We start from the raw sequence: 14316 nt of genomic DNA, 5'->3' as shown, positions 1-14316 counted from the left end.
GTAAGTATTCTCTACCATAATAAGTTATAGCATCGATGTGTATAAAAAAATGTAAATAGTTGGCCTTTCCATTACATTTACTTGATCACTTTATGCTGCAAATACCTGCTTACAGAATCTGTAGCCAATGGTTATATAAAGTCTGGTTAATTGGTTGGAGAAATATATAATATGAAAGTGGATATGCCAAAACGGTGGAAACTGGGGAGGTGCATAAAAATAAAAAAAAAATAAAAAAAAAAAAAAGGTTGAGGACCACTCTCTTCTCATCTCCTCTTTGTACAAGACAAAAAGGAAAGCTGGAGTTAAAAAGTTCTTGTCTCTTAAACAATGAACCGGAGGGAGGTAGGGGGGGACCCTTATTGTTGCAGCTGAATCCCTTCTCTTTCTCCTTGTTCACAACCAAACTCCAGAAGAAAGACAGTTGCAGGTTTTCCCATCAACCCACAGGGCAGGGAACAGGGATGGATTTCCAACCTTGTTTGAGTTTTTTTGAGATTTGGGTAGTAGGTTCAGGTTTAGGGTTTGGTTTTTGGGCTTCAAGGCTTCAAAAGCCCGACCTAAACTCAACCTGTCTCTCCAATCCATGCATTAAGCAGTAGATATCGGATTTTTGAGTAAAAAGAATGACAGGGTATGCACTTCTCTAGTTTGTGCAACCATACGGCCTGAATATAATACAAAAGTAAAAGAAGGAAATCATTAATTTATTTAATAGTAGAACATGTCAAAAATTAAATTCTCTTACCTGGGCAAAGTGTCCACTGTGCCTACTTGTAATTGAATGCTATTCTTGATCCTCTGTTTCTCCTTCACTTCTGCATTCTGATTTTTCTTTCTCCAATCTTCACCCATCCAAACTGTATGCTCTCAATCGAGCTAACTCACTATTCAAGTAATACTTTCTCAATTGGCAATACCGAAGCAGATAATTAGACTCAAACGTTCAAGTTCAATTGTAACTCAATATTAGATAGATGCTAGATATATGCCTAAATCAGGACAAGACCATTCATGGTACATTTACAACAAGGGTGTAACTCACAAGATCATCAATATGTCAGCTATGGGTAGCATACTGGGGTGTCACATATCTGGAATCCTGATAAAAGCACAAAGAGTAAAGTTTTGAAGAAAACTGCTAATGACCCCTACACTCATACTTGCATCTTGCACGAGAGATGCATGGATTGGATTGATCGAATCATTTGATTTTTAGCTGCTTCCCTTCTCAGTGGAGATCACTTCTACAGGAAGTTCCATCGCTTGCAACAAGCTGTTCTGTGCTAAAGATTTTTCGCTCTGCATATGGATCTCAGGCTGAGGAGTTTTCCTCGGTCTTCCCCGCGGCCTCTTCTCATATGAAGATTTTTCTCCTTGCGTTAGGATCTCAGGTTTTGGATATTTTCTGGGTCTTCCTCGTGACCTTTTCTCTACATTCTGAGGTGTTTCCTGATGCACACTCTTCTTCGCCGGCCTTCCCCTTTTCTTGACTACTGGCGTCACTTCCTGTATGTCTGCTGGCATCTTTGTACTCTCTAAACCTTTAGGTAGTCTATCTTTTAATTTAGGTGCAGCTTGTCCAGACTCAAAAATTGATTTATCATACTTGTAATTATTCATAGCAACTTGTTTCAAAGATATTGAAACATCAAGCGGCAAGAGCACTTCTTCTAACTCATGCCACTCAAGATCTTCAAAGTCACCATCTTCATAAACCACTCTATACCAATTACTTTCTTCATCAAATTCAGCCACTTTACCAAAATAATATTGATTCGAAAACATCTTTCTGATAATCCGTCCTTCCAATGCTTTCCCAAAGCCATGATTGTTTTTAAGGTGAGACACAGTGTCAATGTCCAAGGCGTTGTTGGCAGCACTATCATTAAGGTCAGCATTCAGAGGTGGGACTCCATTGATAACAACTGCAGGCTCTCCTTGCAATTCGTACACCTGTTGCTCCTCCCCTTCACCAGCCTTAGCCATTATCACAGATCCAACAGGATGATTTATCTTCTCAAAAAACTTTTAGAAAGACTGACCGTTGAGAGATCTATCAAGATAAACAATGAAGAGAAAGATCAAGTTTCATACTCTGAAGGGTGCAATAACCTAGAAAAGAAAGGAATATAGCAATACTTCTTCAATAGCAAATGTCAGAACATTTTCTAAGAACGGATTATTATGATTATCCTATATGGATATCGCTACACGTACAAACTAATCAACAAGCTTGCTTATGCACTTTATTGAAAGGACAAATGTTGCATTATCCCAGTTCTGATACAGCAGACACATGTTCTACATAATGAGAGGACATACTTTTGGAGCAAGAAGCTCTTCTACATTAAAGCTGTGTTTGGAACACAGAAAGTGAAGAGAAAAGAAAAGGAAGAGAAGAGGAAGAGAAAGAGAAGAGAAAGAGAAAAGAAAAAGAAAAGAACAGAAAAAAGGTTTATTTTCTCTCGTTTGGATGCCCATGGAAAATGAGAAAGAAAATGGAAGAGAAAAATAGTTTCTCTTGTTTGGATACACACAAAAAATGAAAAATAAAAGAAAATTACTAATATTTTAGAATTTTGATGATTAAATTTTTTTTACAAATTTTTATTTCTTTTCTTTTCTCCCAAATTCCATCATTTTGTAAGAAAAAATTTATTAACTAAAGCAGTGTTTGGAACACAGAAAGTGGATAGAAAAGAAAATGAAGAGAAGAGGAAGAGAAAGATAAAAGAAAAGAAAAGAAAAAACGGTTTATTTTCTCTTGTTTGGATGCCCATAGAAAATGAGAGAGAAAATGGAAGAAAAATATAGTTTCTCTTGTTTGGATACACGTAGAAAATGAAAAAAAATCAGTAATATTTTAAAATTTTGATGATTAAAATTTTCTCTCAAGTTCCTATTTCTTTTATTTTCTCTCCAAAATCCATCTTTTTGTGAGAGAAAGTTTATTAACTAAGAGAGAAAATGACTTTCTCTTTTATTTTCTTTTCTCTCACTGATTCTTTGTTGCCAAACAACAAAAAATAATTTTCTCTCCCCTTTTCTTTTCTTTTCTCTGGGTTCCAATCAGACCCTAAGGGTCTGTTTGGAGCCCCTAGAAAATAAATGAAAAGAAAAGAAAATGAGAATTTAACCATTATTATTCCCAAAAATAGTTAGTAAAAATGAGATACTGATCAAATTTTCCTTTTCACTAACTATTCTTGGGAATAATAATGGTCAAGTTCTCATTTTCTTTTCCATGGGTTCCAAACAGACCGTAAGAGTTATTTTCTTTTCTCTCTATGGTCCTCTGCTGCCAAACAACCAAAAATGCCTTTCTCTCCCCTTTTCTTTTCTTTTCTTTACTGTAGGCTCCAAACAGGCCCCTAGAAATCACGACCACTATCATAAGACCAATAGTCTCACTTCACCACGAATGGGTAAAATCTTACCAGCGCGAGCTAAAGGATAATACTCGTTTCAATAAAAAATAAATGATTAAGGTTAATGGATAGAGCAAGTGATGCACCCAAAGCAAGGAGAGAGACTGCCACTTTACAATGTAAATTATTAAAAGAGGCTCTAATTTTTTTTTAATTAAATTCAAATAAGACCAACCACATGATATGAGAAATCACTCGTGGACTAGCACAGGGAGAACCTGAATATGAACTCATCGGTGTTAAAGCAAAATTTCTCTTGAAAGGACCCAGATCAGTATGAATAAAAAAGCTGATAAGATTTAATTGAAAAGAAGAGGGAAGATGACCTAAATGATTAAATGAACAAAACCATGGCGTCCAGAATGAGACACAAATATTACCGAAACACTTTTTACCCAGATGATAAAAAACATGTTCTGAAAGAGAATCCAGCATAAAACGAAAAGGAAGATTGAGAGGTTCAATACGTACCCTCAATAAACACAAAACAATCCTCGCAATGGAGAGGTCAGATTCCCCCTCAGCGCGGTGTATGACAAGGGGAGAGAAACGGCGAAACAGCTTACACCGAACACGGCTTTATCTCAGAATAGCGACAAGGTTTCAGGAAGGAATGAATTTCATAAATGGTGCCTCGGGGGGGGAAAATGTTTTTTGGGTGCCTAAGAACTACTTTTGATGAAACACCGGTTGCCATCATGACAATTGTAGTAAGCTAATAAATTGATTAACCGGTCAGCCAGGCAATCTCAAGCGGCAGCAGTCAGAACCCCTCTCTCCTTGAACCAAAGAAAGACATGGCAACGCTCAAACCGAATCCTCTGCGGACTGAGATTCTCAAATTTCACAGATTGAAAGCGCCAATCCGTAAACTCCCGTCTCTGCCTATTTTCTGCAGATCGACATCGGTTATGAGCTCTGATGATCGGCGTATGGTGGAAGCTTTCGACCCCAGGATTCCAGTGCAAGAAGCGGTGACGCCGCCCAGTTGTTGGTATACTGAACCCTCTTTCCTGGATCTCGAATTGGAGCGCATCTTCTACAAGGGATGGCAAGTCATAGGTATGATGACCGACGGGTGGCGTCGGTCAACCAGATAGACTAATCAGAGTGAGCTAGAAGACGTTTTTCATTTGAGAAGATTTTGATCTAAATTCTAATTTATTATGAACATGCGACTGGCTTTCATTTTTTTTTTAAACTCATGAAAATTCTACTTTATCATGTATTTTAATTTTTTAAAATTCTTCATAAATTTGTTGTCACATGAGGTAAAATATTTAAAGACAATAAAACCTTTTATCTTCTATAAATTCCACTTTTTGTATTGACGACTATCTCAGTCATCCAATCAATAGTTATCTCAGTCATTTCACATATTTCATATCAAATGACTTTTCTTATTGGATGAGTCGTGCAAGTAATTACTAAATATTATACATAATTAAAATATAAGTTATTTGTATCCTTATATATTATTAAATCAATATTTTTTATTTGACATGTTCCTTTATTCTTTTTTTCACTAATTATTTTTGGAAATAATAATCGACAAATTCTCATTTTCTTTTCCATAGGGTTCCAAATAGACCTTTAGTTTCTTCCTCTTGATGTGCTTGCTCTTGTAGTCTAAGATTGAAAAGAAAATTTTACTTGATAAATTTTTGCACACTTCATGACTTTAAGCACTAATTTTTAGGGTACACTGAGCAGATGGAGAAGTCGATGAATTTCTTCACCGGCAGGTATGTCTTGCTTTTGTTTAGGGCTTCTTCATGGACTACGCATATTCTATCCACTATTTATAATAATTTTAATTCTATTAATATGACTGAATTTTAACTCTCATTTACAATTGATCATTAAATATTCAATAAATATTAAAATTTATTATATTATTTATTATGTTATCATAATTTATTAATTTAATTAAGTTTATTCATCAATAATTATGAATTTGAATAGAGTCCATGATATGAGATTTCTCTAGTAGAGAATTTTTTTTTCTATTCACTCCTATGATGATATAAGAACTTCTTTTTGTGGGTGATCCAGACTTGGAAATGTAGAGTTTGTTGTCTGTCGAGATGCTGGTGGGAATCTCCATGCTTATCACAATGTTTGTCGCCATCGGGCCTCTCTTCTTGCGTCTGGAAGTGGGAGGAAATCTTGCTTTGTATGCCCTTATCATGTGAGTTTTCTAAAATTATACTTCTTCAGTCTGTTAAGTTGTAGAATCTATTTAACGCCTTATGTAGAGTCAATATGCAAATCGACCACGATTTATTGATTGTTGTTTCATTAAGGGTAATTTAAAATTTTCACACTTGCATTTCGATTGCCCTAATTTTCTCCTACCATTTGGGGTGCTGTTATAAGGGTGATTGAAGATCATATGTTAAGTGTCAGAGAGGTTAGAGAAAAAACACTCCAGTGTATGCAATTTCTCTTGTAAATTTCTTTATCATCATAGTGAATTATTACCTTGAAGCGAACTTGTATAAATATTTTGTGTTCGTACTTGATTATTTCTTCTTATGTGATTATTATTACTCTCGATCGCATGTAATAAAATTTTGAATTTACAGGGATGGACTTATGGGTTTGATGGTTCACTCCAAAAGGCTACTCGTGTTGCTGGAATAAAAAATTTCCAAGTAAATGTATGTAACTAACGTCGTTCCTTCATTCTCCTTTTCTGCTCACCTTTTTATCTACTCCATTTGGCCTCACAGGAGTTTGGACTTGTCCCCATTAATGTTTCCACTTGGGGTCCCTTTGTGCTCATAAATTTGGACAAAGACATTCCACACCAGAAAGATATCAGCAGCGAAGCCGTAGCCAATGAATGGCTAGGGAACTCTTTACAAATCTTGGGTAACATTGGATTGGATTCTTCCCTTAAACACATTCATAGACGCGAATATCCGATGCAGTGCAATTGGAAGGTTTGATCTTGTTGAACGATCACTCATTCGTTACTGCTTCAAAGTCCGTAAATCTTCTATTATTTTGTGTAGGTGTATTGCGATAACTTTCTGGAAGGTGATTATCATGTCCCATATGCGCATAAAGGTTTAACAACCAGTCTCAAACTTGACTCCTACTCTATCACAGTAAGCTAATTTCTACACTTGTGATGATACTGTAAGTCTCCATTTCCTGAAAGTGTCTCATAGACGCCTTGTGCTGAATATAGAACTTTGACAAGGTCAGCGTCCAAACTTGTGAAACTGCCTCAGTAGGAGGAGATGATCATTACAGACTTGGTTCAAAAGCTTTGTACTCTTTTGTCTTCCCTAATTTCACCATTAGCAGGTAAAGCCTACATGTTCTCTATCATATTTGAGATGTTTTTTTCTGCTTCTTTATTCTTGAACATTTACTGTAATGATGTGCAACTCTTTTACTGGTATTTTTCGATTTCTATGGGTCCTGCTAGATACGGTTCTTGGCTGGAAACTAATCTAGTTGTTCCACTGAGTCATCGCAAATGTGTAGTGGTTTTCGACTACTTTCTTGAAGCCAGTCTAAAGGTACTTTTGACTACTCTTGCTATCAGATGCCTTGATCTACAGTTAAAAATTTCTGTATTTTCTACTTGTTCAGGATGACAAATCCTTTATTCAGAGAAGCTTAGAAGAAAGTCACAAAATTCAGGTAACCGTGGATGTAGTGTACTTGAGTTACTTGTGTGGGCTGGTCTCTCAATGGGAGTGCCTTTCTGATCTAAGCATTTCGAAAGTAGGAGGATTAAGGGTGATAAATTTACCTGATTATCCGTCGGTGAATATATTTACTGTTGTTGTGGCACAGAGCTAAGCAATTTCTAATAGAAGTGGGATGTGTTCCAGATTGAAGACATGGCACTGTGTGAAGCAGTTCAGAAAGGCATGGAATCACCGGCATACTGCAGTGGCAGGTATGTGCCAGCCGTAGAAGAGGCTGTCCATCGTTTCCACTCTTGGCTGCATAAGAACCTCATTGGTAAATGAGGGGAGATAGGCTCTGTGAGATACAAAATAATGGCAAATAACTTCCCCTTGGGACCTCTTTTCTCGCTTCTACCCAAGAACACGAAGCCCAATCAAGGGTTCGTGACCTACCCAAGAAGCAATATTTTATTGTTTCCGATGGCAACTCAAACCCAAAGAACTCATTTTCTTGTAGTTTATCATTAAAGTAATAGAAAACTCGTTTTCTTGTTTTTTTTTTTCACAATTCTCAAATGCAAGAAACATCAACAAGTGAAAATTTCCCTAAAAATGACATAAACTCTTGAAATTTTTGGTAAAAAGGGATAACAAATTTGTTTCTTACTCTTTACAATTGGCATAAACACACGCAATCTCCAACGATAAAGAAAAGGAAGAGGGACTGTGGGTGCATGCTATAAAAGCAATTATCATCACTCATTAAAAAGATTAAAAAGGGTACTAATAGAATCAATTTGGGTTCTTAGAAGATGAACCGACAGGTTCTTCATCTAAAAATTCGATGCTAGCCATCCTCCTCCTTCTTCCCCCTTCCTCATTCACTCACTTGTTTCGCCTTTCACTGATCACTATCAATCAGAACGCCCTCTCTCTTCGCTCAATCACTATCAATGGCGACGCTCAAGCCGTTCAAGCCTCTGATCCTGACGGAGTTTTCTAAGTTCCATAGACTCAAAGCACCCGTCATCCGTAATCTCCCTTCTCCGTCGCTTTTCTGTAAAGCGACTTCGGCCGTCTCTGCTGATATTCGGCGTATGGTGGAAGCTTTCGACCCTGGGATTCCATTGCAGGAAGCCATGACGCCCCCCAGTTGTTGGTATACTGAGCCCTCTTTCCTTGATCTCGAAATGGAGAGCGTGTTCTACAAGGGGTGGCAAGCTGTAGGTATGACTAGTGAGCGTTCGAAAAGTGCTCTGGCTTTTTGTCAAAGAGCTTGTCGGACGTTTTCGTTGAGACGAACAAAAACGAACTGGTTTTGTGTGTTCAAAACTTCCTTGAGCGTTCGAAACTTGATACACTAAAACAGTTCTTAGTTACAAGAGGGTTTTTTTTTTTTTTTTTTTTTTTTTATATAGGTATTGAATGATGAAAATATGTAAGTGTATGAAAACAATATTTTATATCTTGAAATTTTTTGTACATTCCATGTCTGTCTTACTTTGGTCTATCATTAGGAAAATTGAAGATTTCATGAGTGTAGCCACTGATTTTCAGGGTACACTGAACAAATCGCGAACTCTATGGACTTCTTCACTGGCAGGTGTGTCTTACTTTTGTTAGGGTGAATACCATGTTTTAATTTTTTTTTCTTTTCAGTGAATAGTGAACACATTAACATTGTTGGACCTTTTAATTAGTCTGCATGCCATTGTGTTTCATCCTACACTTTTATCATACATGTAACTGATAGCTAGGATTGGATTTATTCTATATTAGGTTAATTTGTTAAGACAAAACTAAAAGAAGAAAGGAGAAATGCCTTTGAGCTTTTTTCCAACTTACAAGACTCAAGAGGAGAAATAGCTGCCCAATTACATGTGTGGACTCGAGCCAAGTAGATTTGTTGGGTTATATGTTCGTCTATTTGAGTGGACAGAATGAATGGTCTGATTTGGCTTCTTGAATGTTTCTTCTAAGTTGTACCCCTGGCAAACAACTATAGATACCCATGATGAATCTAATTTTTAGAACTCTTTTCTTTTCATTCATCATCCCTTACCTCTTGAAAGTCAGCAGATTGGGAAGTGTAGAGTTTGTGGTTTGTCGAGATGCTAGTGGGAATCTCCATGCTTTTCACAATGTTTGTCGCCATCATGCTTCACTTCTTGCATCTGGAAGTGGGAAGAAATCTTGCTATATATGTCCTTATCATGTGAGTTGTCATTATATATCTTTAGTTTCCTCTCCGTCTCTGTCTTTTAAACTATGATATGTTCATTTTTCATATTGTTGGAGCTTCATGATGTTCTTACTAATAACGATAATGTAATGAATGATGAATAATACCTTGCAGGAATGGACATACTAAAGGGCAGAAATTACTTATTTGTAATACTGCCTCTCAAGCTCCAGCCAATTAACATATCAACCAAGCTAGTTTGGAAGCTATAATTTAATGGTGTAAATTCTGTTATTTTGTAGGGATGGACTTATGGGTTGGATGGCACACTCTTAAAGGCTACTCGTATCTCCGGATTACATAACTTCAAAGTAAATGTAAGGCATGATGTTAACTTGCTGTCCTTTTTCTGTTGGTCTATTTTTACAGTTTGATGATTGTCGCCTCTTTGCCTCACAGGAATTTGGGCTTATACCCATTAATGTTGCCACTTGGGGCCCCTTTGTACTGATCAATTTGGACAAAGACATTCTACCTCAGAAGGATGTTAGTAGCAAGGCCGTGGGCAGTGAATGGCTAGGGAACTCTTTAGAGATCTTGGGGACTATTGGATTTAATTCTTCCCTAAAGCATGTGTGTAGACGCGAATATACGATTGAGTGCAATTGGAAGGTTTGATCTTCTTAAATATTTTCTGATTCCAACTGCGTTAGACCCGGTAAATCTTATGTATTTTTCTCTAAATATGCAAGATGTCTTTTGTTTTGTTTTCTTGATTCTGAAAGCAGGTGTATTGTGACAACTACTTGGATGGTGGTTATCATGTCCCATATGCGCACAAAGGTTTAGCATTTGGTCTCAAACTTGAGTCCTACTCTATCACTGTAGGTTTTTTGCATTCACTTTCACTCATACCAATGAGTATTCCCACGCTTTCTTATAGATCGTGATTTTGTAACAATTAGTTTTGTTGTGTTGTGTTAAACCTGTGTTTTAAGCCTCTAGAGTAACACAACATATTTTTCTCTCTTATTTTTTATGTAAGTTGTGTCTTCCGCAAGTAGTAGAGTGGTTCTTGACTTGGACTTTTGTTGTCATTTGGGAACTTTTTTATCTTTGTTAGTGCTTCAAGGACCTTGAGTGTGACTTATTCAAAGGATATAGAAATTTAGTTAGCCTGAAAACATAGCAACTCAATAACATATGTTTGTGTATTAAGCTGCCCATACTTTGAGAGTTCATGACTTTCTAATGTCCTTCTCATATCAGAGCCCTCTCTTAGCTATGGTAAAAATACACCTGTTTTTCGTCGGTGAGAACACACTTGTGTACTATGGAAGTGAACGTATTTCCATCATTATCATGTGAAATCTATCTTATTAAAACAACATATAATACAACATATAATACAACAAACATACAAAAGGATCCAGTATGTGAAGCAACACGAGTGTTAGTAAAACAAAGAAAATTTACAAGATTTCAAGTGATATAAGTTCTGATATTTGAAGAGCCCTTTGATTTGATCTCCCCATAAGAACTTAATTAAGGCCTTGTTTAATCTGAAGGATGTATTAGAATTCCCTTGGTTGACTAACTTTCATTTTTTAACTAGCCCTTCACTTGGTGCTTGACAAGAAGGTTGATCATGTACAGTGTGTGGCCGATCCAAGGATAGTGTCGAAGTAGGGGCAAGGATGAATGCTTGTTGTTGCCTTTACTGAAAAAACTTCGTAGGGCTTCAAACTAATTTGAGATTTGAAGAGCTCAGATCACAATAAAATTTCTTTTTTCTAACAAATAGTGTGTTGACACTCCGAAGCGAAGAGAAAATATCTAACAATTATTCTCTCTCAAAAAGTTCTCCTCTCCCCTAAAAGACCTTTCCTTAACTCTATAGGAGATCCCTATTTACCGTGTGGTAGAGGTGGTTCAACTACCCTCACCTTTTTTTCTCCCTTATCTTCTCCCTCTCCCTTTAATGAGTTACATGTGCTAAGGGAGAAGAACACTTGGCAATATCTTTTCTTCTTTCATGAGAGTATAACACCTGATCTTATCCATTTGAAAATGGTACCACCTCTTTCCTTTAGGTGGGGCATTTTTACGATGCCACATGTCATCTATGTGCCACCTCCTTTACTTGAGTGGAACTCTCTTGCAGCACCACATGTCACTTATGTGTCCTCTCATTTTCTAATGTGGTACTTAGGTACATTGACACTTAGATTTTGACATACTAAACCTCTATGCTTTGATCGTTGAGAGCTTTGATTTGACCATTAGTCAACTGGCGATTAGGTTGAATGTTGATTAACCTTGAATGCTGATCAATGTTGACGATCTGGGCATTGATCGGGGTTATAATTTTGATGATTAAATTTTATGTCTATAAATATGTTGAATCATTCTTGTTGGTAGGTGAAGTTTCACCATTTTTTAACCTAGTTACTTAGATGAAGTTTTGACATACCAATGTAGGAATGGGGGTAGAAAATGATTTTGGCATAGTGACCTTAGTGTAGGTTATGGGATGAGGTGATTCCATATATCAATATTGTATTTAGGGGTGGTAATTTTACCTTATTATTCTTTCTAGTGTTTTTGTGATTGTATTGAATTTATTGGTTGTCAACATATTACTCGAATGTTTCCTGGTTTATCCTTATATATTTAGAAGAAATTGGGTTAGCATTAAAGTTGATCTATTAACTATTCCATTCATCACCACTGCCTTACCTTAATTTGTTAGTATAGTTATCTGGTTATCATGAAGATTGTAGGAATTCTCATTTATGGTGGCACTTGAAAATTCAGTGAAAGTGTCTGACAGATTACTTTTTTGCTGAGTGTAGAATTTTGATAAGGTTAGCATCCAAAGCTGTGAAAGCACTCCACCAGGAGGAGATGGTTTTGATAGACTTGGTTCGAAAGCTGTGTATGCTTTTATTTACCCTAATTTTATGATTAACAGGTAAACTATGTTCTCTGATATATTTACATGTGGTTTTGTTCTCTGATTACTCTTTCACTGTTTTTGACTATTTGGGGTGTTGCTAGGTACGGTCCTTGGATGGACACTAATCTTGTTATTCCACAGAGCCACAGTAAATGTCTAGTGATATTTGACTACTTTCTTGAAGCCAGTCTAAAGGTAAAGTTGCTTGCTTTATTTATATGTTTAATTTCATGAACTCGTAGTACTTCTTACCTCCTTTCTATCTTTCTCTAAGACGGTGGTGAAAAGTCCGAATCTTGAAAAGCCGGTTAGAAATTTCAATTTGGACATCATGAAATCCTTCCACATGCTTCCTACCAAAAAAAAACAACCCTCCAATGGAGAGAATTTGAGGGCTTCTTGTGATGATTCTCATAGTTTCTTCATTGGGATGCAAGCTATTTTAGAGCATGCTGATTCCAGAGATTGAGAAAGAAGATGAGGGCTCACAACATGGATCAATTATTTTCTTTTTCCCCGACATCTTGTCATGCTTAGAAACTCTTTAAGGGTGCATATTCTATGGAGAGTTAAATTAACTGTATCGGTGAGATTCTGAATTCCCTAAACGAAGTCAAGACCTAGCTAGGTTGATTCAGAAATTTGTCTGCAATTATTAGTTTCTGTTTCTTGCAATTGTTCAGGACGACAAAGACTTTATCGAGAAAAGCTTGGAAGATAGTGAAAGAGTTCAGGTATAGTGTGTTTACCTTCAATGAAGACATTCACAGTTGTGGCACGGAACTCGGTCATTTCTAATAGAAGTGGGATGTGTTCTAGATTGAAGACATATCACTGTGTGAAAGAGTTCAGAAAGGCCTAGAATCTCCGGCATACTGCAGTGGCAGGTATGCACCAACTGTAGAAAAGGCCATGCACCGTTTTCACTGTCTGCTGCATGATAGCCTAAATGGTAGGTGACTGGAGATTAGCTCTTTGAGATGTAAAATAGTTGCCAATAGTTAGTTTCCAGATTGCAAATAACTCTCCCTTCTGGCCTCTTCAGATTCAAGGTGTAATTAGTAAGGTTGTAGTAGCAGCAGACATGGTTTTCTGGACGTCCATTCATTGCAAATAACTCTCCCTTCTGGCCTCTTCAGATTGAAGGTGTAATTAGAAAGGTTGTAGTAGCAGCAGACATGGTTTTCATTGCATTTGCTGATGATGAAATCTATATCGTATTGAGTGCCAAATCTGAGTGTGCATGAGGGGCGAGATTGATTTTGTCAGCTCAATGAAACCACGAGCAGCAGTTATTGCTAGAATTTCTGAACCATTTGTTGCATCCACTGGTTGTTTCTATCAGTGTTTTTTCATCTGTTGGATTCATGGTTTTGCATGGGATGGCAGTAATTCCCACATGCTCTAGATTGGGTGGACCAGAACGTGACCCAATTATTTGAACAGGCAACATTACCTACTTATTCCTTGGTACTTGTTTGAGTACTTCACTCACTTAAAAAGAAAGAAAGGGAATTTTACTAAATTACCTATTTTTTTAATAAATATTAACAAAAATAACAATTTCCAAACTTTATATAAGAAATGGATAACGTTGACCGGTCAACTATTCATTTTAACCCCTTATTAATGAAAGCCATTTCATGAGACACGTTATCACAACTCCACATCATTAGACAGGTGTATGACATCTCATCATGACATGTCATCAATGTGATGCGTCAGCACTCCATGCCAATATACTTTTTTTACTCATTTTATTGATTTAAGTTTTTGTTTTATTTTTTTTATTTTTTTTAAAAGAAGGTAATAAAATATAAACCAACGATTAAGAAAATTAAAAATTGCATTAATTTTTTTATGAAATATTGTATTAAATTAAATAATATCTTTAATCTATAATATAAGGTATTAATTACATTATTATTTTTTAAATAATTAATAAACATTTTTTTAATTTTTATTATATTAAATAGAAGGTAATGAATTGTGTACGATTTTTAAACCCAGAAATTAATGTTTATAATTTTTTTTAAATTACAAAAGAACTTAAATCATTAATAAAAAAATGGGAGAAAAAAGGTATGTTGA

The 14316-nt window shown here is 36.2% G+C and overlaps 3 protein-coding genes across 4 annotated transcripts; 2 read left to right on the top strand and 1 right to left on the bottom strand.

Moving 5' to 3' along the window:
- Window positions 1–686: 686 nt before the first annotated feature.
- Window positions 687–4513, bottom strand: LOC137945541 (uncharacterized). Its single transcript, XM_068791476.1, has 2 exons — window positions 3903–4513; window positions 687–2056 (listed from the first exon to the last, which is right to left on the bottom strand). The coding sequence occupies exon 2, from the start codon at window positions 1987–1989 to the stop codon at window positions 1216–1218; it is 774 nt and encodes a 257-aa protein (XP_068647577.1). The 5' UTR covers window positions 1990–2056; window positions 3903–4513; the 3' UTR covers window positions 687–1215.
- Window positions 4217–7426, top strand: LOC137945540 (choline monooxygenase, chloroplastic-like). Its single transcript, XM_068791475.1, has 10 exons — window positions 4217–4493; window positions 5131–5176; window positions 5487–5622; window positions 6020–6094; window positions 6167–6379; window positions 6452–6547; window positions 6631–6749; window positions 6874–6967; window positions 7041–7091; window positions 7286–7426. The coding sequence occupies exons 1-10, from the start codon at window positions 4229–4231 to the stop codon at window positions 7424–7426; spliced, it is 1236 nt and encodes a 411-aa protein (XP_068647576.1). The 5' UTR covers window positions 4217–4228.
- A 453-nt stretch (window positions 7427–7879) lies between these two features.
- Window positions 7880–13560, top strand: LOC137945624 (choline monooxygenase, chloroplastic-like). Of its 2 annotated transcripts, none has more exons than XM_068791570.1 (11): window positions 7880–8311; window positions 8642–8687; window positions 9164–9299; window positions 9569–9643; window positions 9726–9938; window positions 10052–10150; window positions 12122–12240; window positions 12327–12420; window positions 12909–12959; window positions 13045–13177; window positions 13271–13560. In XM_068791570.1, exons 1-11 carry the CDS (start codon window positions 8038–8040, stop codon window positions 13285–13287), a joined length of 1257 nt encoding a protein of 418 aa, XP_068647671.1. In that variant the 5' UTR covers window positions 7880–8037; the 3' UTR covers window positions 13288–13560. The 2 variants fall into 2 exon arrangements, with proteins under 2 accessions (XP_068647671.1, XP_068647672.1); XM_068791571.1 differs by having other exon boundaries at window positions 10055–10150; window positions 13271–13559.
- The last annotated feature ends 756 nt before the right edge of the window (window positions 13561–14316 follow it).

The sequence above is a fragment of the Aristolochia californica genome, unplaced genomic scaffold, assembly GCF_029961685.1.
Source record: "Aristolochia californica isolate CCGP_79_NKW_82.1479 unplaced genomic scaffold, dmAriCali1.0.hap1 SCAF_12, whole genome shotgun sequence".
NCBI classification, from domain to species: domain Eukaryota; kingdom Viridiplantae; phylum Streptophyta; class Magnoliopsida; order Piperales; family Aristolochiaceae; genus Aristolochia; species Aristolochia californica.
Note: the sequence above shows the minus strand (reverse complement) of the source record. Positions and strands in the feature narration are given on the sequence as shown.